This window comes from Schistocerca nitens, chromosome 2, assembly GCF_023898315.1.
Source record: "Schistocerca nitens isolate TAMUIC-IGC-003100 chromosome 2, iqSchNite1.1, whole genome shotgun sequence".
Taxonomy (NCBI): Eukaryota; Metazoa; Arthropoda; class Insecta; order Orthoptera; family Acrididae; genus Schistocerca; species Schistocerca nitens.
In genome coordinates this window covers 112,024,579-112,050,156 of record NC_064615.1, presented here as the reverse complement: position 1 = coordinate 112,050,156, position 25,578 = coordinate 112,024,579, and the positions used below count along the sequence as shown (strand labels likewise).

At 40.9% G+C, this 25,578-nt stretch overlaps 1 protein-coding gene across 1 annotated transcript in view; it reads right to left on the bottom strand.

The window, feature by feature from the left end:
* Window positions 1-3,139: 3,139 nt before the first annotated feature.
* Window positions 3,140-25,578, bottom strand: part of LOC126235781 (clavesin-1) — a 101,359-nt gene continuing 78,920 nt past the window's right edge. The window contains exons 5-8 of the mRNA XM_049944588.1: window positions 24,380-24,573; window positions 20,751-20,861; window positions 8,563-8,713; window positions 3,140-3,795 (exon numbers count right to left, since the gene is read on the bottom strand). Coding sequence (XP_049800545.1) covers window positions 3,764-3,795; window positions 8,563-8,713; window positions 20,751-20,861; window positions 24,380-24,573 — 488 coding nt within the window. The 3' untranslated portion in view covers window positions 3,140-3,763. The remainder of the gene's footprint in view (window positions 3,796-8,562; window positions 8,714-20,750; window positions 20,862-24,379; window positions 24,574-25,578) is intronic.

The following is a 25,578-nucleotide window of genomic DNA, read 5'->3' as shown; positions in this document are numbered from 1 at the left end:
GGCTATATGTACTGTGATAATGAGTAGTTCAGTAGGCATTTCAGCTGAAGAGAGAGGACACATCTAAAAAGAGAAATCACAGAAATTTGAAAAGAAAACATAGATAACACAAGATATATATCAATTAATCAACGAACAAAGGAAGTACAAAATATTCTGGGAGATTTAGGAATACAGATGTACAAGTCACTAAGGAATGAAATGAAGTTCAGGGATGATGAAGTGAAATGGCTGCATGAAGAACGTGAAAAAATTTAAACAGAAATGATTCTCGAAATGACTGACTCAGCATATAGAAAAATCAAAATAACCTTTGTTGAAATTAAAATCAAGTGCTGTAACATTAAGAGTGCAATGAGAATTCCAAATTTAAATGTAAAGGAGAGAATGTATGGATGAAAAAAGTACATTGAAGGCCTCTATGAGGAGGAGGAGAACTCATTTGATGATGTGACAGAAGAAGAAATAAATCAGTATAGAAGAGATAGGGGATCCAGTATTAGAATCAAAATTTCGAAGAGTTTTTGATGACTTAGGATGAAATAAAGCAGAAGGGATAAATAACATACCACCAGAAATTCAAAAATCATTGGAGGAAGTAGCAACAAAATGACATATGTGAACTGGATGGGAAGTCAAAGAAAGAAAAAGAAAGGTAAAGGATAACTGATGTCAGCTGCATTGGGTTATCATGTAGATATGTCCGAAAGAACAGACACTATGCATTCATACAAAATGACTATTCACGTTGGTGTCTACAACTGGTGATACACCATCACACTTTCAAAAAAAAAAAAAAATCATCCACACAGTTCTCAAGATAGCAAGAGCTGACAAATACACGAGTCATCACACAAGCAGCTTAACAACTCATGCACCCAAGCTGCTGAGAAGAATAATATACAGAAGAATGAAAAAGAAAACTGAGGTTCTGTTAAACAATGATCAGTTTGGCTTTAGTAAAGGTAAGAGCACCAGAGAGGCAATTCTAATGTTGAGGGTTGATAATGGAAGCAAGACTGAAGAATATTGAGGTTGATAGGAACTGTCACCCTGAAAAAAAAAAAAAAAAAAAAAAAAAAAAAAAGGTGTTCGATAATGTAAGATGGATCAAAGTATTCGAAATTCTGAGAAAAACGGGGAAGGTATAGTGTAAGTCAGGTAATACACAATACATTCAAGAACCAGGAGGGAACAATAAAAGTGGATGACCAAGAACTAACTGATTGTATTAAAATGGGTGTAAGACAGGGATGTAGTCTTTAGCCTCTACTGCACAATCTATAGATCAAAGAACCAAAGATGAGAATGAAAGGAAGGTTCAAGAGTGAGATTAAAATTCAAGGTGAAAGATCAGATTTGCTGATGACTTTGCTACCTGCAGCGGAAGTGAGACAGAATTACAAGATGTGTTGAATGGAATAACCTGTCTAATGAGTACAGAATATGAATTTAGGGTAAATAGAAGAAAGATGAAAGTAATGAGAAGCAGCAGAAATGAGAACAGTGAGAAGCTTAACATCTGAACTGAGAATCAGAAAGTTGATATAGTTAAGGAGTTCTGCTACCTAGGCACCAAAACAATCCATGTTTCTGAGAATGTACATTTGGAACATAGCATTGTACGGTAGTGTAACATGGGCTGTGGGGAATTCTGAAACAGAAGAGAATCAAAACATTCAATACATGGTGCTACAGAAGAATGTTGAAAATTATCCAGACTGATAAGGTAAGGAATGAGGTGGTTCTCCACAGAATTGTCGAGGAAAGGAAATGTATGGAAAAGATTGGCAAGAAGAAAGGACAAGATTACAGAACATCTGTTAAGACATTAGGAAATAGCAATAGTACTACACTGAGCTGTAGATGGTAAAAACTGTAGAGGAAGACAGACTGGAATATATCCAGTAAACAATTGGGGATGTAGGTTGCAACTGGTGCTCTAAGATGAGAAGGCTGGCACAGGAGAAGAATTCATGGCTGTCTGCTTCAGACCACTCAGAAGACTGATGACTTAAAAAAAAATATGTCCCTATGGTCATTATTAAACAATAATGTTCAAGGCAACAGGAACGTTCAACTGTCTATTGCAATTCTGGTTCCCTGAACTTCCTCAGTCACATCATGTTATAAGGGGTAGTATACAGTCACTTTATTTCTGTTGCTAGCTACACGAATGTTTTATATGTAGCTCATATTTCTTACATAAACAAGAGACAAACATCGAGTGCAATAGAATACATCACATTTTGGAGGACCCCTAAGTTTAATAATAGGTACAAGATGTCATAAGAACCTTTAAGGTAATGATGGTGTTTGTTTTATTTTGATCAATGGCATGGTTATCAGTGCCCTTGCCAATTATGAATGAATAAAATTAATGAAATGAAGTATTTCCTCTTAAGCCATCTCTTCTGTCAATATTTCCATGGACACTGAGGATATTTTAGCACTGTTCATAAGAGATGTAAGACATTTGATGGTCGTGTGATTTATAGTGAGGAACATATTAAAAATGTGGAGATGAAGGAGGTGTGTTAATTATGCAAGGAAACAGGTCTCAATGTCTTCAACTGTGATGACAACTTTGGAGTTCCATATTATGAAGCTGATATATTCATATATTGACTGTCATAAGCATTAACTTGTAATTTCAGGAATCTCACAAGAAGAAAACTGACTTTAGTTATTGTTCTTACAATTGGTATACTGATTCATTTTTCATTTGTTTGTAAGTGCCATGTGTGCGTCCACTTCATGCAAATAATGATGATCAGACTAGAAAGGTGGACAAATTTAGTAGTGAATGAAAATATTTTGTGATATTTTTCCTTGATGCTGTATTCCTCAGAAAGTAGAACAGGAATTAGCGAATTCTTGCATTCACTGTTTCTTTGATTTACAGTTTTTCTCTCATAGGATTTTGCACTTGCAAGTTCACATTTCTAATCTAGTATTCATTGCCTATAGCTTTATGTACTCTACATTTAGGTAAATGGTATTTCTTTATTGCCAGTATGCAAAACTTCATTTCAGGAGTATAAAGGGTTTTGTTACATAAGAAAGATTTTGTTTTGACAAAATTAGAGGGCAAGTATATTTTCAGGATGAAGAGTATAAAAACATTTGACAATGTAAATTTGTTATAAAATTTAACAATTATTACAGTAAATTACATTTACCATCTGAGAGCATATAGTATAAACAAAATGGCAAGGGTAGCGCCGTAAAAAATAACGGCCAATATGAACAGTGAATAGAGGCCATCTGAATTTTTCTACTTACAGTATAAAAACATACATAATATGATATTATATTCATGCTTCCATGTGCCACAATGCTATAAAATAGATATTTACAAACATTAGTACTTTATAACAATTAACTAACCCCAACAAAAATTCAACAATGGAGGCTATTGTACCTGATACATAAAATAAAAGTAACTGCTAACATATTACGTTATTTACACATTTATTAGGGTCTCTGACACATAATAATGCCCTCTTTTCACTCGTGTGAAAACTTGTGTCTTTATCTATAGGAAAGTCGCACCCACACAGAGTGCACATTTTAGAAAGATGGCAACAACTGATCCCCCTCCAATCACTTTTAATTAACTGCTGGCCTGAAAAAACTTTAATTAATACTGTGCGACGTCTGCTCTACAGACGACTTTGGAAGCACTGACTTTTCCCACCATATGCGTTTCTGCATCATTATCACAGCGTGGAACTTCAATGAACCATCAGCAATGACTCATCTACTGCTTCTTGTAGCCATAGGAATTAACAGCTGAAACAAACAATATAATAATGTAACTCTTTTGGTCAGAAAGAGAACACAAAAATTATAGAAACGTATTTCAAAGTGTTCTTTCAATGAGGCATTTTACTGGCGAATTACACTTACTAAGTTTAGGACAAACCTTTATCATTTTGAGTTGATTTAATAATAGTTAAATACTCTAACTGCTGGTTTTCTGGTAGTACTAGGCCATTATGATAGACAGACTGTAATATACAACTGTTCTACTCTTTGACAAAGCAAACAAAGCTGAATTGCTAAAGACAAATCATGGGAAGGATAGAGTATGGATCCATTTTAGCGTGCATCACACATGGAGTAAAAGTTTCCAATTACTGCTTAGAAAAAATAAAGTTTTGTAATTAATTTTTTATTTCTAGGTAAACACAGTGAAATCTGACATCAAAGTACCGTAGCACACCAGCAAAGGTGCCAGAACTCAATAGTAGAGTTGATTGATGGAGAGAAAGACAGGTTACACCATTTTATGTTAGATCTTATAATGCTGAGTTATGGTACTATAGTGTGATATTTCTATGCTGAGTGGAACTGTAGAATATCTACAAATTTATAACTTACCCTTATATGATAGTAGCACAGAAATATGGCTGTCAATATTATAACTTAAAAAAAACATTTTATAGGTCTAGTGTAATATAGTTCTTAGAAAATGAGAGATTACCTCAACCAAACTAAGAAGGTTCATGCCCTTTTCTTTCTTCTATAAAAATATGTTGTAAACTTATACAGGGTGGGGAAAGGTTGTTTACTTTACAAGTATCTTGCATTTTTTCAAACAAAAAATATAGGGTCATAGAAACCCTAACTAAAGTGTTCGAAAAATGCATGCTCAATACATCATCAGTAAGTTACTATACATGGGACACATTTAAAATTTTTGAAGAATAAAAGAGATAAGACAATACTGGAGCAACACTTGGCTCGAACAAAACTTCTTCGATTATTTCGTAATGTAAGGTCAACACTCGGATTTTTTTTTAATGGCAGTACAGCTGAAACTTCCTGGTAGATTATAACTGTGTGCCGGACCGAGACTCTAACTCGGGATCTTTTCCTTTCACGGGCATGTGCTGCACTGACTGAACAACCCAAGCACAACTCACACCCTGTCCTCACAGCTTTACTTCCGCCAGTACATTCCGATGCAGAGTGGAAACTTCATTCTAGTTAATAGAGCTGATTCCAACAGGAGTACTGGTCCACTCAAAACTATTTAAGTGTGTCTGGTTTCGATCACTCTCACATGATTTAAGGGTGCCACATCTGTACGGGAAGCAAGTGTTCTTCAAACACCTGTTATACTAGGCAAGTTGGTATTTTAATGACACACACAATCACAGTTCGTAAGTGTCATCTGCTACAATATTTCCCTCTAATTTCATTTCTATCAGCTACTTTAAGAGAAAATTACCGTCAACGTAAAATTTTGTTATTGTAAAATAAGTACCCAGAAAGTCAAAGACCTGTATGTGACAAATTTGATACTCAGGATCATTTGCACAATGAACATATAGCAGCGATATTCACACGACGTTTACAAAGTAGACAGTTACAGGTATCAAAGCAAGATAATGCTTTGTTATTAAGTGTAGCGCAGTTGTGTATGGAATATTTCTATAATTACAATAATATTGTGCGTCACAGAAAGCAAGTCACTGTTGAAGCTATTGGAGTTATTATTGAGATGTTAATTTTGTATAAACCCTTGTTTTTAGCACTTGATACAGCTATGAATCCAAACGTGACATTTATTAAGTACACACAAGTATACGTCTTTTACCATTAAATTACTAACCAGTTTAGACAGTGGGAATATTTTTAGACATGAGCTATGATACAAACTGTTATTCTGCTCACGCTTCCTTTAACGTTCGAGAATATAGTGTATAATTACAGTGGTGTATGAGGTGTGTGAGGAAGAATAATAAGACGGACTTTTATCGACAAAAGTTTTCTTTTTTTTTTCAAACCACAATATTGTCTATTTCAAAATCGTTTCCTTCAGCAGGTATACGAAGGAGGAGTCGTTGGTGCTAGTCTTGTTAGCAGTGCTGAAAGTCTTCAGGTGGTAGGGCCTTTAATGTATGTCACATTCTTTTGAACGTTCTCCAGGGTCTCAGGACGACGACTTTTTACTACATTTTTCAATTTTGGCAAAAAAATCACAAGGGATGGGATCAGATCAGGTGAACAGATGGACCGTGGAACAGGAACGCCTTTTGAGGTAAAAATTCTGAGATGGAAGTGGCAGCGTGACATAGGGCATTATCATGACGCAACATCCTCCTCTTCTCAGTGTCCAGTGTCTCGATTCACCCTATTCATGAGCCTTTCAAGAAGACATCTTTGTAAACAATCGGCTGACAGTTTGCCATGCACAAACAAATGCTTTATGCACGTTGACCCTACAGTCAAAAAAGCAAATCATCATTATTTTAATTTGCTCATTCGCCAATTTTTCAGTCTAGAAGATGTCTCAGGGTGCCACTCCTCACTTTGCCGCTTTGTCTCAGCATCGTACTCAAAAATCTAGGATTCATCACCTGTGATCACACCACTGAACCATTCATGGTCACTGACAATCCTCTCAGGAAGATCAACGCACATTGTTGTCCTACTCAGTTGTAAGGTTTTTCGGCATTATTTTGGTACAAACCTTTCGTATATGAAAACCTTCGCTCAAATTGTGATACATGGTTAAAGTTTTCAACAGGTCACCCATCATCCTTATTGTTAAACGTAGATCTGATCTCTGACGGGCACACAGCGTTTTCGTCAGTTTTTGAACGTGAAGGTCTCCATGCGTGAGGTTCATCTTCAACGTGACCTTGGCCTTCCAAAAATTATTTGTGCCCGCAACAAACTTGTGCTCTAGATAAGGAATGTTCCCAATAGACTTGTTTCAGCTTTTCAAAGCTCACACTCTAAGATTACCCAAGTTTTACACAGAATTTGAAGGTATAAATTTGCTGTAAATTCCCCTCTTATATTTTCATAACGCACAACAAAAACAACTCTACCGAAGACGCTCTCAAAAATCACCTGACAGCAGTAGGAGCTAAAACTCTGAGCATCTGGAAGGGACGAACACAAGTAAAACAACACAATGTTGCAGATAGATCACAGTGTTATCAGTTTCATTACTTTTCCCACACACCTCCTAATCCTAAGAAGTCTACCACGTTATTAGATATCATACACAAAGGCGTTATATCAGGTGTCAAACATCAAATGTGGAATGCACCACAGTAAATTTTAATGGTGTCAAATGTGGAAAAATTTATTGTTGCTGATGATCCAGTAGTAAAAAAATTGTTGTTGTTGTCGTCTTCAGTCCTGAGACTGGTTTGATGCAGCTCTCCATGCTACTCTAGCCTGTGCAAACTTCTTTATCTCCCAGTACCCGCTGCAGCCTACATCCTTCTGAATCTGCTTAGTGTATTGATCTCTTGGTCTCCCTCTACGATTTTTACCCTCCACGCTGCCCTCCAATACTAAATTGGTGATCCCTTGATGCCTCAGAACATGTCCTACCAACCGATCCCTTCTTCTAGTCAAGTTGTGCCACAAACTCCTCTTCTCCCCAATTCTATTCAATATCTCCTCATTAGTTACGTGATCTACCCATCTAATCTTCAGCATTCTTCTGTAGCACCACATTTCTAAGGCTTCTATTCTTGTCCAAACTATTTATCGTCCATGTTTCACTTCCATACATGGCTACGCTCCATACAAATACTTTCAGAAACGACTTCCTGACACTTAAATCTATACTCGATGTTAACAAATTTCTCTTCTTCAAAAACGCTTTCCTTGCCATTGCCAGTCTACATTTTATATCCTCTCTACTTCAACCCTCATCAGTTATTTTGCTCCCCAAATAGCAAAACTCCTTTACTACTTTAAGTGTCATTTCCTAATCTAATTCTCGCAGCATCAGCCGACTTTATCCAACTACATTCCATTATCGTCGTTTTGCTTTTGTTGATGTTCATCTTATACCCTCCTTTCAAGACACTGCCCATTCCGTTCAACTGCTCGTCCAGGTCCTTTGCTGTCTCTGACAGAATTACAATGTCATCGGCGAACCTCAAAGTTTTTATTTCTTCTCCATGGATTTTAATACCTACTCCAAATTTTTCTTTTGTTTCCTTTACTGCTTGCTCAATATACAGATTGAATAACATCGGGGAGAGGGTACAACCCTGTCTCACTCCCTTCCCAACCACTGCTTCCCTTTCATGTCCCTCGACTCTTATAACTGCCATCTGGTTTCTGTACAAATTGTAAATAGCATTTCGCTCCCTGTATTTGACCCCTGCCACCTTCAGAATTTGAAAAGAGTATTCCAGTCAACATTATCAAAAGCTTTCTCTACGTCTACAAATGTTAGAAACGTAGGTTTGCCTCTCCTTAATCTTTTTTGTAATATAACTCCTAGAGTCAGTATTGCCTCACGTGTTCCAACATTTCTACGGAATCCAAACTTAACAAATATCTAATGATCTATTTGCAGACGTCTGACAGCGACTTCCTTACAAAATCTGTGGATTACCGGAGATAAGTATGTGTTTATTCGACCGTTTGGTAATTGCTGCAAACCTACCACTTAACACTGATTTGCGATTCTCCCAGATGAAAACTACCGCAAAGTATCTCTAGAGAATGTCCGAACTGCATTAAAGTAAAAGGAGTCGCAGGCGACTTTAGTAGCTTGGTGGCCAGCAGCCTTACCCTCGTAGACGGGGTCGTAGTGGACGAGCAGCTTGAACCACTCGGCTCCGGTCACCCTGTCGATGTCTAGGGTGCCGCCGTAGCACTCCGGCAGCACCTTGGGGCTGATGTAGTTGTGCAGGGAGTCGCGGTCCGTGCCGTGGAACACGATCTGCAACACAGGCGCCACCACACGTCAGCCCCGAGCGTCACACAGCCTCGGCACAGTCGAGTATTACTGGTCGCCGCCAAAATATTAACATTAGGAATTACTGACAACTGCTGTGGAAGCACTCAGGTATGAGGCAATCGATAAATCTGGTTTAATAATTCAAGACATTTGGAAAAGCGAAAAAATTCGAAGTGGATAGATTTCTATTGTAATTCGTCTACTACACAAGAAACTGGGGAGAAAAATTGTGAACTACTACCGTGGCATCTGTCTCCTGCTAGCAACTTATGAGATCCTCTCTAAAGCTCTAGAGAGTGGAGGGATCAACAAGTTGATCCACAATTGGGAGACTATCAATGCTGAGCAGATTATGAATCTCACGTCCATCTTTTCGTTTCTGTAGCTCAACGACAGGGGATTCGTGGTGACATCCGACCATTTCAGGAAAGTGCACAACTGAATCGACCGAACCACCCTACTGCAAATCCTTGAAAAGTTTGGCTTGGATACCAAGACAAAAGTGGTATTTCTGCCAACCTCCACCACCACCACCACCACCACCACCTCCAAAGTGAACTTCAGAGGAGAGATTTCTGAGGCTAAGGAGATGGACTATCGCCTCTGTTCTTCAATTTTGTTTCAGAAAAAATCATCCGAGGGTGGCGGAAAGAAAAGAACAATTCAGGGGCAGAAAATGGGTTAAGGCTAGGATTCAGGCGCGTTGATCTTACAATCGACTGTATGGCCTCGGCAAATCTAGCGATCTTTTCAGATGCCTTAGATACGGCAGCAAAATAACCAACTAAAGAGACAGGCGTCGTAGACTGGGATTCAAATCGCCGTTAGGAAGACGCGCTTTATGACAGACATGAAAGTTATGCCCACAGAGCTGGGCGTCTGACTGGGAAAAATTTAGCAGAGAGAAATATTTATGTGTGTGAGAAGAGTGTGCCTAATGTGTCAGAGAAAGAAGTCTTCGTGTTTTGCAGTAACAAAATGGAAATGGCCTATAAGCTAACTGAAGGCATCTACCGTAAGATCGATACCCTCAAACGCCAAAATTAGATACTACTGCGCTCTCATTCGGCAGGAGAAACTGCTGACGGCAGAGACTCTTACGATTAAAAGGAAAAGCCTAACGGAGAAACTTGACTGCAAAGAAAGAAAGAATGAAAGAAAGAATGAAAGAAAGAAAGAAAGAAAGAAAGAAAGATTCCATGAAAACTCCTGGGCCTCGTCAAAGAAAACAGCAAGTACAGAAGGCGTCATATGACCACGATGATGATGATGATCATCATCATCATCATCATCATCATCATCATCATCATCATCATCATCATCATCATGATGATGTCCCATCATCCTAGAGGACGATGCGACAGACGCCCACGGCTGGCTAGGCAAGGTCCTTGTGGAGGTGGTTTGCCATTTCCGAGCACATGAAGAGGCACCCGATTCGAAAAAGGATTGCCTTTTATGGCCACGTGATAAGAATTAGCCCAGGAAGGATATATAAAAGGATATTAAGCTACTTTCATGGTAAGAAAACCAAAGGCGTATGGTTCACAGAAACTGTAAAACATCTATGAGAAATGGAAATTTTCCTGGAGATATCCAGGAGCGTGATCCGCTTAAGAAAATACTACGAACACGCAAAGGTTTCCTGGAAAAGCTGAAGCTGAAGACAGGGAAGACGAGGAACAAAGAGAGAGCAGAACAACGTCGGAAACGAAGTCAGGAGAGCTGAGAGGCAGCTAAATCTCGTAAAGACTTGAATTGACGTGGTCTCTAGTTCCCCAAAATGAAGAAGGAAATAAAAATTACCAACTGTTCCACCTGCCATGTAGGGAGCATGAGACAGGTGAAATACCGTCAGGCTACAAGAAGAATGTAATAAATCCTATTCCCAAGTAGACAGTTACTGACGGGTGTGAACATTACCGAACCGTGGTTTAGGAAGTCATGGTTTCTACACACTGAATTACTTACGGAAGAATCTAATTACACTACTGGCCATTAAAATTGCTACACCACGAAGATGACGTGCTACAGACGTGAAATTTAACCGACAGGAAGAAGATGCTGTGATATGCAAATGATTAGCTTTTCAGAGCATTCACACAAAGTTGGCGCCGGTGGCGACACCTACAACGTGCTAATATGAAAGTTTCCAACCGATTTCTCATACACAAACAACAGCTGACCGGCGCTGCCTGGTGACACGTTGTTGTGATGCCTCGTGTAAGTAGGAGGAATGCGTACCATCACGTTTCGAACTTTGATAAAGGTCGGATTGTAGCCTATCGCGATTGCGGTTTATCGTATCGCGACATTGCTGCTCGCGTTGGTCGAGATCGAATGACTGTTAGTAGAATATGGAATCGGTAGGTTCAGGAGGGCAATACGGAACGCCGTGCTGGATCCCAATGGCCTCGTATCACTAGCAGTCGAGATGACAGCCATCTTATCCGCATAGCTGTCTCGATCTCTGGGTCAACAGATGGGGACGTTTGCAAGACAACAACCATCTGCACGAACATTTTGACGACGTTTGCAGCGGCATGGACTATCAGCTCGGAGACCGTGGCTGCGGTTACCCTTGACGCTCCATCACAGACAGGAGCGCCTGCGTTCGTGTACTCAACGACGAACCTGGGAGCACGAATGGCAAAACGTCATTTTTTCGGATGAATCCAGGTTCTGTTTACAGCATCATGATGGTCGCATGCGTGTTTGGCAACATCGCGGTGAATGCACATTGGAAGCGTGAATTCGTCATCGCCATACTGGCGTATCACCAGCGTGATGGTATGGGGTGCCATTGGTTACACGTCTCGGTCGCCTCTTGTTCGCATAGACGGTACTTTGAACAGTGGACGTTAAATTTCAGATGTGTTACGACCCGTGGCTCTGCCCTTCATTCGATCCCTGCGAAACCCTACATTTCAGCAGGATAATGCCCGACCGCATGTTGCAGGTCCTGTACGGTCCTTTCTGGGTACAGGAAATGTTCGACTGCTGCCCTGGCCAGCACATTGTCCAGATCTCTCACCAACTGAAAACGTCTGGTCAATGGTGGCCGAGAAACTGGCTCGTCACAATACGCGTCCCTACTCTTGATGAACTGTGGTATCGTGTGGAAGCTGCATGGGCAGCTGTACCTGTACACGCCATCGAAGCTCTGTTTGACTCAACGCGCAGCCGTATCAAGGCCGTTATTACGGCCAGAAGTGGTTGTTCTGGGTACTGATTTCTCTAGATCTATGCACCCAAACTGCGTGAAAATGTAATCACATGTCAGTTCTAGTACATTATATTTGTCCAATGAATACCCGTTTATCATCTGCATTTCTCCTTGGTGTAGCAATTTTAATGGCCAGTACTGTACAAGCAAAGCGTTCCTAAGGGAAGATTGCTTTGGATCTGGTGAAATCTAGGAAAACACTAACCAATACTGATCCTTCCCTGTACCTCAGAAGACATACTGAAGAAAAGCAAACGTAGATTTACAGTATTTGTAGAGTTTGTTAAAACTTTCTTCCATGTACACTGGAACACTCTCTTTCAAACTGTGAAGTTATCAGCGGTAAAAGTATAGGAAGCGAAAGATTATCTGCAATTTTCACGGAAGAGAAACTGCTCGGAACAAATGAAAGTGAGTGTTTCCCACGTTATACAGTCGAAACACAGAGGCAGTAATAAAGGAAAGCAAAATGAGATATAATGGGAAGCAAAATGAAATGTAATTCAGGAAGGAAATAAAAGTCTTGATATTTGCTATGACATTGTAACTCAGGCATAGACAGAAAAGGACTTTGAAGAGCGAATAGAGATAGTAAATCAACATCAAGTGGAACAAGGGTAACTGAACTTAGTCGAGTTAAAATCAGACTATGCTGATTGTATTAGATTAGAAACTGAGGCACTAGAAGTAGTAGACGAGTTTTCCTGCTTGGGGAGCGAAGTAAGTAACGATGGAAAAAGTGGAGAAGATGTAAATCTCAGGCTGACAATAAATGGAAAAGCGTTTCAGAAAAAGAGAAGTTTCTTAACATCTAATACAGGGTATCCCGGGAGGAATGTTCAATATTCAGGGATGTGATTAGAAGCAAGAAAGTCCAGTAAACACGGGCTTTAAGGTGCATACCTTACGAGCTACGAGGTCTTGTTCAGTACAAGACATGTGTTTCATAGTATCGAAGATGAAGTGCTAATAGCTCGTAAGGCATGCATTTTAGAGCCCAAGTTTACAAGAGTGTTTTTGCTTCGAATGATCATGCCTATCTTATCCCTGAATGTTGACCACTGCTCTTGGGACACCCTGTACAGATTTGCAGGTTAGGGAGTTTTATCTCCAGGTATTTCTTTTGAGTGTAGCCTTGAACGGAAGTGTAAAGGGGACGATTAAAAATTCAAACAAATCTAGAATGGAAAGTTTCGGAATGTACTCTTACAGCAGAATGCCGAAGATTAGATGGGTAAAACGAAAAACTAAACCAAAGATACTGCGCCAATTTGGAGACAAAAAAAGCTGTATGATTATGGAAGAACTTTAATAAAGGTCTAGGTTGATAGGAAACCTTCCGAGACACGAACGAATAGTTATTTTTGTTACGGGTGGAGTAACGGGGCTCGAGAACTGTAGAAAGAGAGCAGGGCTACACAACACTAAGTAGAACTGGCAGATATACAGCATGGTTTACAGCAGCTTTGAGGAGATGTGAGACGTGCACAGGATAGACTAGCATGGAGAACTGCATCAATGATTCCAAATATAAAAGAACTCGTTGTGCTTGACTACTTTAAGCTCCAATTAATTTGATCGCTACTGGCTGAATGTAATGTGTTGAGTCTGACGAACTATAACCTATCTCTCTGCTAGTACCTCTACCTCACTTACATGCTCCAGAGAGGCCCTCGTACATAACCGGCTGGCCTAGAACTTCCTGTAGAAAGAATGTCGTAAAAATTGCCTCATCCCCAATCTACAATATTTTTCAGAATGAGTCAGTATTCAAAATCGGCCAGGTTTGTGAGTGACTGCTATTCTAGCGAGGAAACGTAATCGGGACGTCGAATTGCATGTGTGACAAGAAACTTAACCCTTTGAATACCAGTGGTTTGTGCCTGAAACTACCGTTCCTTCTATTTCTTTTACCGGTACCTTTCACGTGAAACCACCAACGCCACTGCAAGACAGACAAATGGCTCTGAGCACTATGGGACTCAACTGCTGTGGTCATAAGTCCCCTAGAACTTAGAACTACTTAAACCTAACTAACCTAAGGACATCACACACATCCATGCCCGAGGCAGGATTCGAACCTGCGACCGTAGCGGTCGTGCGGTTCCAGACTGTAGCGCCTTTAACCGCTCGGCCACTCCGGCCGGCTCAAGACAGACACATCTACTGATACATTAACGTACTTCTACGAATGTGGTGTACTGCAGCAGTCACAGCGTTCGAACAACAGTCGGCATGTAGAGAGCACGCTACGTGACTAAAGAAGGCTGACTTCTTTTTGTAGTGATCACATTGAGGAGAGCATTGACAGCCCAAGTAAATGCATCTCAAGTTAGTTTTAACGTAAATTTTACTTTGTAGTACTGCTTTTCTGAGTGGTTTTGAAATGAAATCAATGGAGCAGTATGTACTGTTGATATAAATTTATTAAACTGTAGGCCTGCTTTTGCTTTTGATTTATTACTATAACTTATTTTAGACATTATGAGTTCAAGGTAGTCTTTAGAGGTGGGATTGCGTCTTGGAAAAATGTGAAATTGCTTTTAAATGTATAGCGTGAAATGATGGGTGGTTGAAAACCATGTCCCAGAGATTCAAAGTGAAACCACTTTGAAAACAATTTATTATTTTTTTATCAATTTCTTCTTGTATGCGTTGCTTAGTATGATGATGAAGGCCAATTTTGTGGAAAAATTTATTTTATTTTATGTTATGTTAGTGGAACTCAAATGGTTAAGTGTAAAGTGTCCTGTTTAAGTGAACTGATGAAAAATACGTCCCGAAGATATAATTTTCGTCACTGTCTTATCACCAGGCTATCTTTTGGGAAGTCTGAACTGCATATAAAACTCCGAGATGTGTATCTGCTGCGACAGAATACTCTAGTAACTTACTATATCCAAACGTAACTGCTTGTTTATAATCTTCTTAGAGGTGTAGGGCCACGAAATTTCCATTAGCTTTGTACTTACGAAAACTGTAATGAATATTAGCTACGAGGCACTTCGTTTAAGTAATATGAGCATTTTAATGGCAATGTTATTTCAAAGAAAAGTACATTTTAAGAAGAGAAGTGGTTGTCTTGCTTCTTGAAACTAGAGAAAGGAAGAAATTGTTCAGACGAAGTAATAATGAGAGGCGAATCTAACACTAACAAGTTAAACGAAGGATACGCGCCAAGAAAAGTTGTGACGTTAGGGTCTTTTACAACCTCTTGTAGCGTGTCTACAGTGTAGTGTATCTGTAAAGGCTCCCCATTATCCCTTGCAATGACATTTCTACCAAGCAGCCGGGTGCAGTGCTCTTTCTGGCACTGCACACTCGCAGACTCAGTGCTTATCCGGCATTATAGGAGACTCCGATGATTCATACACCGTTAAGGGTTCGCCGCGTTACCTAACTGTTACTGTTCGGACTTTCCAGACGTAAAGACCCCAGTGAGCGCAACTTCACGGCGTAGGAAGATGATGTAAGCAGTGTTCTTAAAAAAAATGTTCAAATGTGTGTGAAATCTTATGGGACTTAACTGCTAAGGTCATGAGTCCCTAAGCTTACTCACTACTTAACCTAAATTACCCTAAGGACAAACACACACACCGATGCCCGAGGGAGGACTCGAACCTCCGCCGGGACCAGCCGCACAATGCATGACTGCACCGCCTGAGACAGCTCGGCTGTTCCCGCGCAGCGCAGTGTTCTTATTACGTATTATTACCCTCATACTCCGTTAGATAGTACCGCATTTTTTTCTGAAGGTAGCTACATGTTCTTCAATCTTATTTCCCCTTAGCGGTATCTTCTTATACCTTGTCATATGTTCCGACGTCAAATCAATGATCGCGTTTGTGGATACTGATGTTGCATTATGTGGTTATACAGAGATACACTCAGTCGCAAAAGTATTCGGACAGCACATAACGGCGCATAATTTTGCAGTTTGCCGCATGAACAAATACAGAAATAGCACTTTGTGATGTATTTGGGACTCTGGGTACGATGTCGCAACTTGAAACACGCGTCAAATACGAAGAATTGTGTCTGTTGCGTAGTATTTCCTGAAAACGGCATGGGAAGGTGCAACAAAAGTATTCGGACAAAGGCGCACACCGTGAGAGAATAGTTCATTCCGAGACGCACAGAGGGTGAAGCGACTGCAGTGTGTCCGACATTTCCGCGAGACGATAGCGATGATTAGTAAACACGTATCGCGAGCCTGTGCAGGTCGACGATGGGACGCAGAGGGAAGTGTTCTACGTTCGAGCAAAGGCAACTTGTCGTTTATCACCACGCGAAGAGGAAAACCGGCAGGGAAATTGCCGCAATAGTGAACATGAAGAAAAGTACTGTTCACGACATTATTAAACGGTTCGAGAAAGAAGACCGATTGGAATTACGTGGCAGTACAGGACGGCCACGGACATTTTCACAGAGAGATGAACGTGTGATTGTGCGAAAGCCCAGATCATGTTTCTTATGTGATCTGGGATGAAAGGTACAACAGAATCCGAAAATATCTGCCACACGAACTGCAAGTGAGGTGGAGGGAGACCTTGGTATAAAAGTTCATCCCGAAACCGTGCAGAGAGTGCTACGACGATCGCAGTACCATGGTCGAGTGGCACGGCGAAAGCCATTCATAAAAGCAGTGAACCAGAAGAAACGTATGCAGTTTGCGAGGGAATACGCCGAATACGATCAGGCTTGGTGGAATCGGGTGATATTTTGCGACGAATGTAAATTTACATTATGGCAAAGCGACGGAAAGGCAAACGTGTGGCGAAAGACCAATGAAGAGCTGAATCCTAGGAACCTCAAACCAACAGTAGAGTTTGGAGGTGGGAGCATCATGGTGTGGGGATGCATGTCCGGCAATGGTGTGGGTGATTTATTGTTCATTGATGATACTATGAACAAGGAAGAGTATTTGAATATACTGCGAGGACATTTGAAGCAGACTGCACGACATCTAGATATTGCGAACAACTTTCATTTTTATCAGGATAATGATCCCAAGCATACCGCGCATATTTTGCAAATGTGGTTGATCTTCAATTGCCCGAAAGCATTGCACCCCCCTCCCCAATCACCAGACCTTAACCCGATCGAACATTTGGGGGATAAATTGAAACGGACCCTCCGCGCGGACACCATCTATACGAAGGAGACCTTGAAAGAGAAACTGCGCCAAGAATGGGCAAATATAGGCCCAGATTTCACGAGAAAATTCGTGGAAAGTATGCCTAGTAGATTGGAGGAGGTATTGAAAATGAAAGGTGGACCCACAAGGTATTGACATTTTCGTCGTGCAACTTATGAACATTTGTTGGACAGTGTCCGAATACTTTTGTAGCAGCAGGGTGTGCAGGAGGTTCCATTTTTGTTGTTAATTTTTCTGTTATTTATGTTTTGGAAACGAAATAATACAATAATTCTTTTGTAATTAATGTTGTTACGCATATATATTGCTAATAAATATGTTTGGGTTTCATAGTCAGTGTTTCTCGAGTACTCATTGTGAAACTACTTACTGTGCGAATACTTTTGCGACTGAGTGTACGTATTTTCATTAAAATTAATTTCAGGTATGTCCAGAGCACAGACCACTGTTGTGGACTCAATGCTGAAGCTTCCCTCGTGTTGTTTTCTCTTCGCCGCTTCCATACACTGCTTAGTGAAAACAAACCTATATGTCATTTCCGCCCCCGTTCGAGTCACGATGTGTTGTTAATACAGAGCCGCTACGTTGACACTAGGTTCGCGCGCGCCGGCGCGTTAAGTCAACAAGGAAACGCCATGTATGCAGGAAACCTCTGCAGGGACACGGCAGTAACCCCGCCTATTCCAGTGCCTGTAAACGTTATCCTCCGACCATAAGATGTCTGCCTTGAAGAAATACGGCTCATTTTGGAGTTATTTCGGGTACAATACGCCTGAAACGTTTTATTTTTAATGTTTTCCATTCGTTCTCTGCGAGAACATAGATGGCAAATAGTTTTGCTGCCATTTTCGCCAAACGTGCAGTTATCTACGTCCAGCTGTATGTGAATGATCCCACAAGAGTATGAATCAAAAATAAATATTTAGGGAACATAAAAGGACGTGAGGTAACAACCTGCACTGTCATAGCACAAACATCCATAACACACTTACCCCAGTCCACTCCATGCTGCTTCTGGCAAAATCGAACATGCACTACAGGGCAACTAGGTACATAATGTTGATTTTATTTCACGTTAATACTGGATAGCTGAGTTATTGCCTCGGTTGTCGTCGTACAGTATTTCAGCCTTGGACTTCGCGAACCTGCTATTGTCCTAAATTTCTTTAAATAACACTACAATAAAGAAACTCAAGAAACACCATGACCTCTCGTAAGTATGTTTATTTAGGGCATTGGAGGAAACAGTTTCTTTGTATTTCTTTACTTTTACCGTTACCAGCAATACGGAAAAATGAGAAGAAATCTGATGCAATGTGCTGCGAGATGTTCATTGAACATACACTTGTCGGCAAGTTTGTGACGGCATTGCTCTCCTCTCAGGCGTCGATTGCTTTAATACATCATCATCATCATCATCATCATCATCATCTCTGAAGCATGTCCATAGACGTTTAAAGTACCACTAAATGTAACTCATGAAAAAGTCATTATCTATAAACCAGTGAACACTTTTGTAAGTCCAGTGAAAATTTACACTGTGAGAATCTTCCAGAACTGTGACCCAAGTTAAAGCAACCTCGCTGAGAGCAAAAGACAGAGATTATTTCAATTGTCTTTGCATTTTCATTTTGTTTTTCCTTGATGGTATCTTGTACAGAAGAGATTTACGTTAAGTGTGATTTTGCTGGCTTAATAATTATCTATCTCACCATAATTAAATGGGCTTATTATTTCAAAAGGACAACCATCCTATCTCATTATCATTTGATTAAATTTATACTGTATCTTTTGAATGTGCTTCTTTCAAAAAGTAGAGGCTCTCAGCAGATTTTTCGGAGGCGGTCGACCGAACACTATTCGTTATCTTTGGGCAACTGCCTTACAATAGTAAGTCAGAATCCCCTTGAGATATTTTATGAGATCACTTCCCTTTCTGTGCGTGACATTTTATTGTGAAAATCGCGCGAGTGTCATCGGTTATCGCTTTCGAACAATGAAGCTGGACAGCCGCCTCACTGGCCAGGTGCAGTCCCAATTAAAAGAAAACGTCCGATAATGGACCAGGCAGCGTTCCTGTTAAAGCAACAGAAGTTTTAGTGAGCTGCACTGCACAGTGCTATTTAAAGAACCTGTCCATCATTAGCGTGGGTTGCCTACGCTGCGCGACTGTTGAGTATGAAAAACGACGTCTCTTCTCAGCTTCTAATCAAGGTCGTCCTTTGAGAAACGTTCCCAGTGAATATCTCTGAGAGACAGTAGGTAACCCCACGGTTCGACTGTTGCGAAAGACAGAGATCTACCAATCTCTACATTGAATCCAGTAACCCTACGTACATATAAACTACGCATAAGCCATTGGCTATGAATGGTTTAAATGGTTCAAATGGCTCTAAGCACTATGGGGCTTAATATCTGAGGTCATCAGTCTTCGAGAACTACTTAAACCTAATTAACCTAAGGACATCACACACGTCCATGCCCGTGGCAGGATTCGAACCTGCGACCGTAGCAGCAGCTCGGTTCCGGACTGTAGCGCCTAGAACTGCTCGGCCACAGCGGCCGGCTATGAATGGTTCCGTAGTTTCGGTGGACACTTTGATCTATCAGTAACTAAAGCAATTGCGTTAAGTCATCACCTGAACAGCTGCAGGTAGAGCTGACGAAGTTGACCATCAAAGTAGGCTTGATTGGAAACAAATTCCTGTAATACGCTAGAAAAGTACTTTCTGCAACCAGCTCATGTGAGAAGAGCCACGGTCTGTTTCAGCAATGTAAAATTTTGATTGATGAAAATGTTGCTTACTTTCTCACCCTCTTTCAAGATTGGCCCCATTGCAGTTGAAGCAGTTTCGGATACTTAGGTCTAATAATCGCAATGTGGAGTTTTTTGGGCGTTTGCAAGTTTTATGAAGAACATTGCGGATTATGCTCCAGGTGTGTGAATTCACTGCCCCATTCGTATCTCACTTTTAATTCTAAGGAGGGAAATGGGTAACGGGAAGAGGGTGGAAGGCGTTCTGAAATGTTACTGACGCTCTTTGGTGTTGAAGGTGTCGCTGAAAGTTTGTGAACTTAACAAAACCCTGTACTACCGGTGCTACAACCATACAGGCTACAGAAGCTGACCCAGAAAGAAAAATAGTGAGTGCACCACTTTACGTCTACGGAATCGGCAGCCTACACGACTATCATTTCTGACAAGAAAGAATCGGGTTATTCACGTCCCGGGTCTGAAGACAGTCGCTTGGCCCCTGCTAGCTTTTGTTTCCCTCAGGGTCGACCTGAAATCTTCCGTCAGCCATCAATATCTCAGCCCAGTGATGAATAGCATGAAGCCAGGCTAAAAAAGGCAAAGATTTCGCGGCACCAAAAGCCTCACTTACATTCAGTATGTTGAAAAACATCTACTGTTACATATGAAAACGATTATCAACGTAACCTTTACATAATTAGAAACAAAAACATCGAAGAACGTCAAACACCTATGAGCTAAACTTAAATGCAAGAATCAGTGAAACAACTATTTAGAAAACAAATTGCGTATTTCCATGAGTTCGAGACCAGGAGAATTAATAATGAAATTTAACAAGCACAGTTGCAACGCAACCGGATTACTCGCTAAATATACTCACCCTATTGCGCAGTTTCTCCCTGAGGAACGGCTTGAAGAGCGCGAAGACCATGTTGAAGATGTAGGGCTGGTTGACCACGTGGAAGCCCTTGACTCGTATGGGCACCGCGTCCTGTCAACAGAGGGCAACGTGTCACCCGCCAGTCATCGAGACTCCAGCACGGGGTCACCGCTCGCGCGTCACAGCGGTGTTGGCCGTTTGCATACAATAACGCCATCTGCATAGCCACTTGCCTGGGAATGTAGGCTCAACTGGGACTGCACGTACATAAGACCACAGCCGCTGATAACTCTCCCTTAAATGACATCGACGAAAGAATGAAGCACAAAAATGTAGACGGAGATTCAGGAATACAGAAACACAAGTCACTTAGGAAGGAAGTAAACAGAAAGTGCAGGGAACCTAAGACAAAATGGCTACGTGAAAAACGTGAAGAAATCGAGTGAGACGTGACTGTCGGTACGACTGACTCAGCATATAGGAAAGTGAAAACAACCTACCGTGAAATTAAAAGCGATGGCGGTAACATTAAGAGTGCAACGGGAATTCCACTGCTGAATGCGGAGGAGAGAGCGTGTAGGTGGAAAGAGTACACTGAAGGCCTCTATGAGCGGGAGAACTTTGTTTATGATATGATGGAAGAATAAACGGAAGCCGATAGGGAAGAGAAGGGATCCAGTATTAGAATCGGAATTTAGAAGAGTCTTTGGCAATTTATGATGAAGTAAGGCAGAAGGATAGATAACATTTCATCGGAATTTCTAAAATCTTTGGGAGGATGTGGCAACAAAACTATTATTTATGTTGACGTGTAGAATGTATGAGACTGGCGATATACCATCAGACTTTGGGGAAAATATCGTACACACTATTCTGAAGGTAGCAAAAGACGACAAGTGCGAGAATTATCGCAGAATCAGATTAACAGCTCACGCATCTAAATAAGATGACAAGAATAATATACAGAATACTGGAAAAGAAAAATGAATATCTGTTAGATGACGATCATTTCGGCTTTGTGACACGTAAAGGCACCAGAGAGGTAGTTCTCACGGTGTGTTTGATAGTGGAATCAAGACAGAAGAAAAATAAAGACACGTTCAAAGGATTTGTCGACCTGAAAAAAGCGTTCGACAGTGTAAAATGGTGCAAGATGTTCGAAATTCTGAGAATAACAGCAGTAACCTGTAGGGAAAGATGGGTAATCAATATATATTATAAAAGTGTACAATGTGCTTGACGCTGAAACTCAGAAACGAATCCCTGTACGATCAAGGGAGTTATATAGTGCGGCAGCCCTCCATCCCCCCATCCATGAAGCAGGTTCCCGTTTTTACGCGAAGGGCATGCTTTTCTAGATATGAGGGCTGGGGAGTTTCATGCTCTAGAAATTCGAGAACATTCGAGAATGTTTGACAATGATCCGGGGTGTTCGGGAATGTTCGGAAATTGCCTGGAATATTCAGGAAATTTCCAGAATGTTCCGGAACATCCCACATCATTGTGGAACATTCCAGAACTCTCTCGAAAGTTGTGGAATGTTCATGAACAACGTTGACCATTCGAAGCGTTTTTGGAATGTTCTGGAAATCGCCATTGTGGGGCTACCTATTGGTAGCAGTATATGAAATAAGACCCGTCATAGGTTCTAACGTCAGTTTCTTATCAGTGACGAAGGGAGTAACAGAAAAAATAGTGCAGTAAGTGAGTAAAAACAAACGGTGAAGTGTGTGTAGTGAACGATATACACTGACTGAATATAAATTGGAAATAAAGTGTGGAAAGTGCGTGAAGCGTACTTAGTGTATTTGGTAATAACAAGCTGATCTGATTTATGTTTTAGACAATGCCTAAACGTAAAAGAGGAGAAGATCTCGCCAGTTCTGAAGCAAAATGGTGAGAAGAGACAGAGAAAAAACAAAACACATGGTATCCACATATGCCGCTGAGTGTACCTATAAAACTATATCGTTGTATGACATATTTCAGAACATATGACGTCGTAAAGATTAATCACTAGGCCAGATGGTGTGTAGTTCGGGCGTGGAAGAGCAACTGTAAATAAATACCTTGGCAACGCCGGGTTTCTCCGCAAGTATATGATATGTACAAGAACCAAAAGGGAACAATAAGCCTGAAAGACCAAGAACGAATTGCTCGGATTAAAAATGGTGTAAAACACACACACACACACACACACACACACACACACACACACACACACACACACACACAGTATTTGACTACTGTCTGAAATCACCCCTATTCGAGGTTAATACCAGTAATACTAAACAATAGATGGTCCTTCGAACGGAATACAGAACAAATTTTAAACAATGTAGATACTGTCTCTGTAATTATGCACATAACAGTAGCGAAAATTGTATTATGGGCCAGAAGTTCGGAAAATGAGAAAGAGGGGTAAAGATCATCTGCTATCCAAGAAGGGAACGTAATGGAAGCAATTGAAAAGGAAAAGAATACTATGTTACGACCAATTAGAATGAATAGATAACTGTGCCAAAGGAGGAACTGGTATTATATACCTAGACGGGAAAAAGAGAGCGAAGTCACCTACAAGATGGATGACTTGTGAAGGAAGCTATGAACTGCATGGAGCTCAAAGAGGGAATACAGGGCGGGAGACGGGTCTTTTGTTATTGCCAAGATGAAGAAAGATTTGTTACAGAATTATAACAACAAAAAACTAGTACCACCACCACCACCACCACCACCACCACCACCACCACCACCACCACCACCCTAATCTTTGCTGGTGAATTTTCACCAAGATAACTATCTATGCAGTGGCACTGGTTGGTGTCACCATCACAATATGTTCTTCACAAAATTCTGTTCATGAATCATATTTGGACAGTTTAAGTTCATCATGCATTATTAAAGAGAAGCGAGAAAGAGAAAAAAAAGAAAGAAAGAAGCGAGAAAGAAAGAAGCGAGAAAGAAAGAAGCGAGAAAGAAAGAAGCGAGAAAGAAAGAAGCGAGAAAGAAAGAAGCGAGAAAGAAAGAAGCGAGAAAGAAAGAAGCGAGAAAGAAAGAAGCGAGAAAGAAAGAAGCGAGAAAGAAAGAAGCGAGAAGGGAAGAAAATAAGCGAGAAGGGAAGAAAATAAGCGAGAAGGGAAGAAAATAAGCGAGAAGGGAAGAAAATAAGCGAGAAGGGAAGAAAATAAGCGAGAAGGGAAGAAAATAAGCTAGCAGGGGAAGAAAATAAGCTAGCAGGGGAAGAAAATAAGCTAGCAGGGGAAGAAAATAAGCTAGCAGGGGAAGAAAATAAGCTAGCAGGGGAAGAAAATAAGCTAGCAGGGGAAGAAAATAAGCTAGCAGGGGAAAAACCAAACAAGGTTAGACTTCACGTACAATACGAGAGTTCATTTGTGACAAGGGCCAAGGTCAGACGGGAAGTACGTGGACGAAACTCGGTCACGTTCTTTCGAAAAAAACTACCCCTTTATTTGCCATAAGCGATATAAGGAAACCACAGTAAAACGGAATCTGGAAAATGAACTGCCGTCCTTTCGTACAAGAGTGTAGTCCTACGGCGCCAACTCATTCGGTAATTAAAGCAGTTGAGCGCCAAGTCGTGAGACGCAGCAAGCTCGGTTGTTACTGACCTGCAGCCAGTCTATGATGCGCTTGGCGAAAGACGGCGTGAACTGCGAGACCTGCTGCAGCGAGAGGCCGTCCATGTCGAAGATGACGACGCCGCCGGCGACCTGCGTCTCTGGCTCCCAGAGTGCCGCCTCCAGGTACAGCACGGCGCCCTTGAACACCTCCTCCAGGCTCACCTTCTTGTGCTTCCACTTCTCTGAAACCACCAACAGGCACGCGGTCAGCGGCGGGTGGCGGGGACACGGCTGCAGTACTCGAGCACTCGAGCTGAGTGCTTCGTGGTCCGCTTTTGTTTTGTTAGGGAAATAGGGAGGGCTGAGCAAACTATACTTGCGTTTGACATTCCTGATAATCCACAATGCTGCATACAGTGTACAGTTAGTTCGAACAGTCACGTGATATTTGACTCGTGCGGTGCGAATAGAAGGGGTTCGCAGGAAACGACGAACTAGTCACAACAATAAGCTATAGCTCCGCTTAAAATTTGACAGTTTCGTGGAACACTAGAGAAAATAGCATTAAATGATACCACTGCGCGAACTCCTGCTGTATTTAAACAAAATTACGAGTTCTCATACGGTAATGGTATGTGTGGATGTATACGTATTTATGCCCATTTTTAAGTAAAAGAAACAGGCAAAGACGAAAATGTCCACCAAAAAATGTTACTTAACTGAACTCTCTATAATATTTTATTTGTTAACGAGACACAGCAATGATTTACCAAACAGGTTGCAGACGAGCAATTCAATACCTGTTCACATATCAGAATAACAGACATAAACATTACCACATTTTAATCAGTTTCAGAGCTGAAACATTCATATGAAACAATCAAGACAGTCAATCAAGAATTAAATGCCGAACACACAAAATTGATCGTAATAGAGTGACTAATTTTTATCGCGAAAATGAATTATAGCTCCAAGACCCGTCTTGCGACGGTACCAACAGACCTCAATAGATCGCGCGACGAGCGAAAGCTCGAGAACAGGACAGAATCACAATTGCAATCTTTTATTTATTTATTATTTCCCATTATAGCGTATAACCTATGCCCCAGAAATAATTTCGGTCCGTGTTTCAGTTATTTTTATTATTAAAAACCATAGCGCGCTACAATCGCTAAGACAAGTCGTCGTGATAGTATCAACAAAAGTCACTAGAGCAAAGCCGTTCGTAAGATCGACCGGAACCCGAG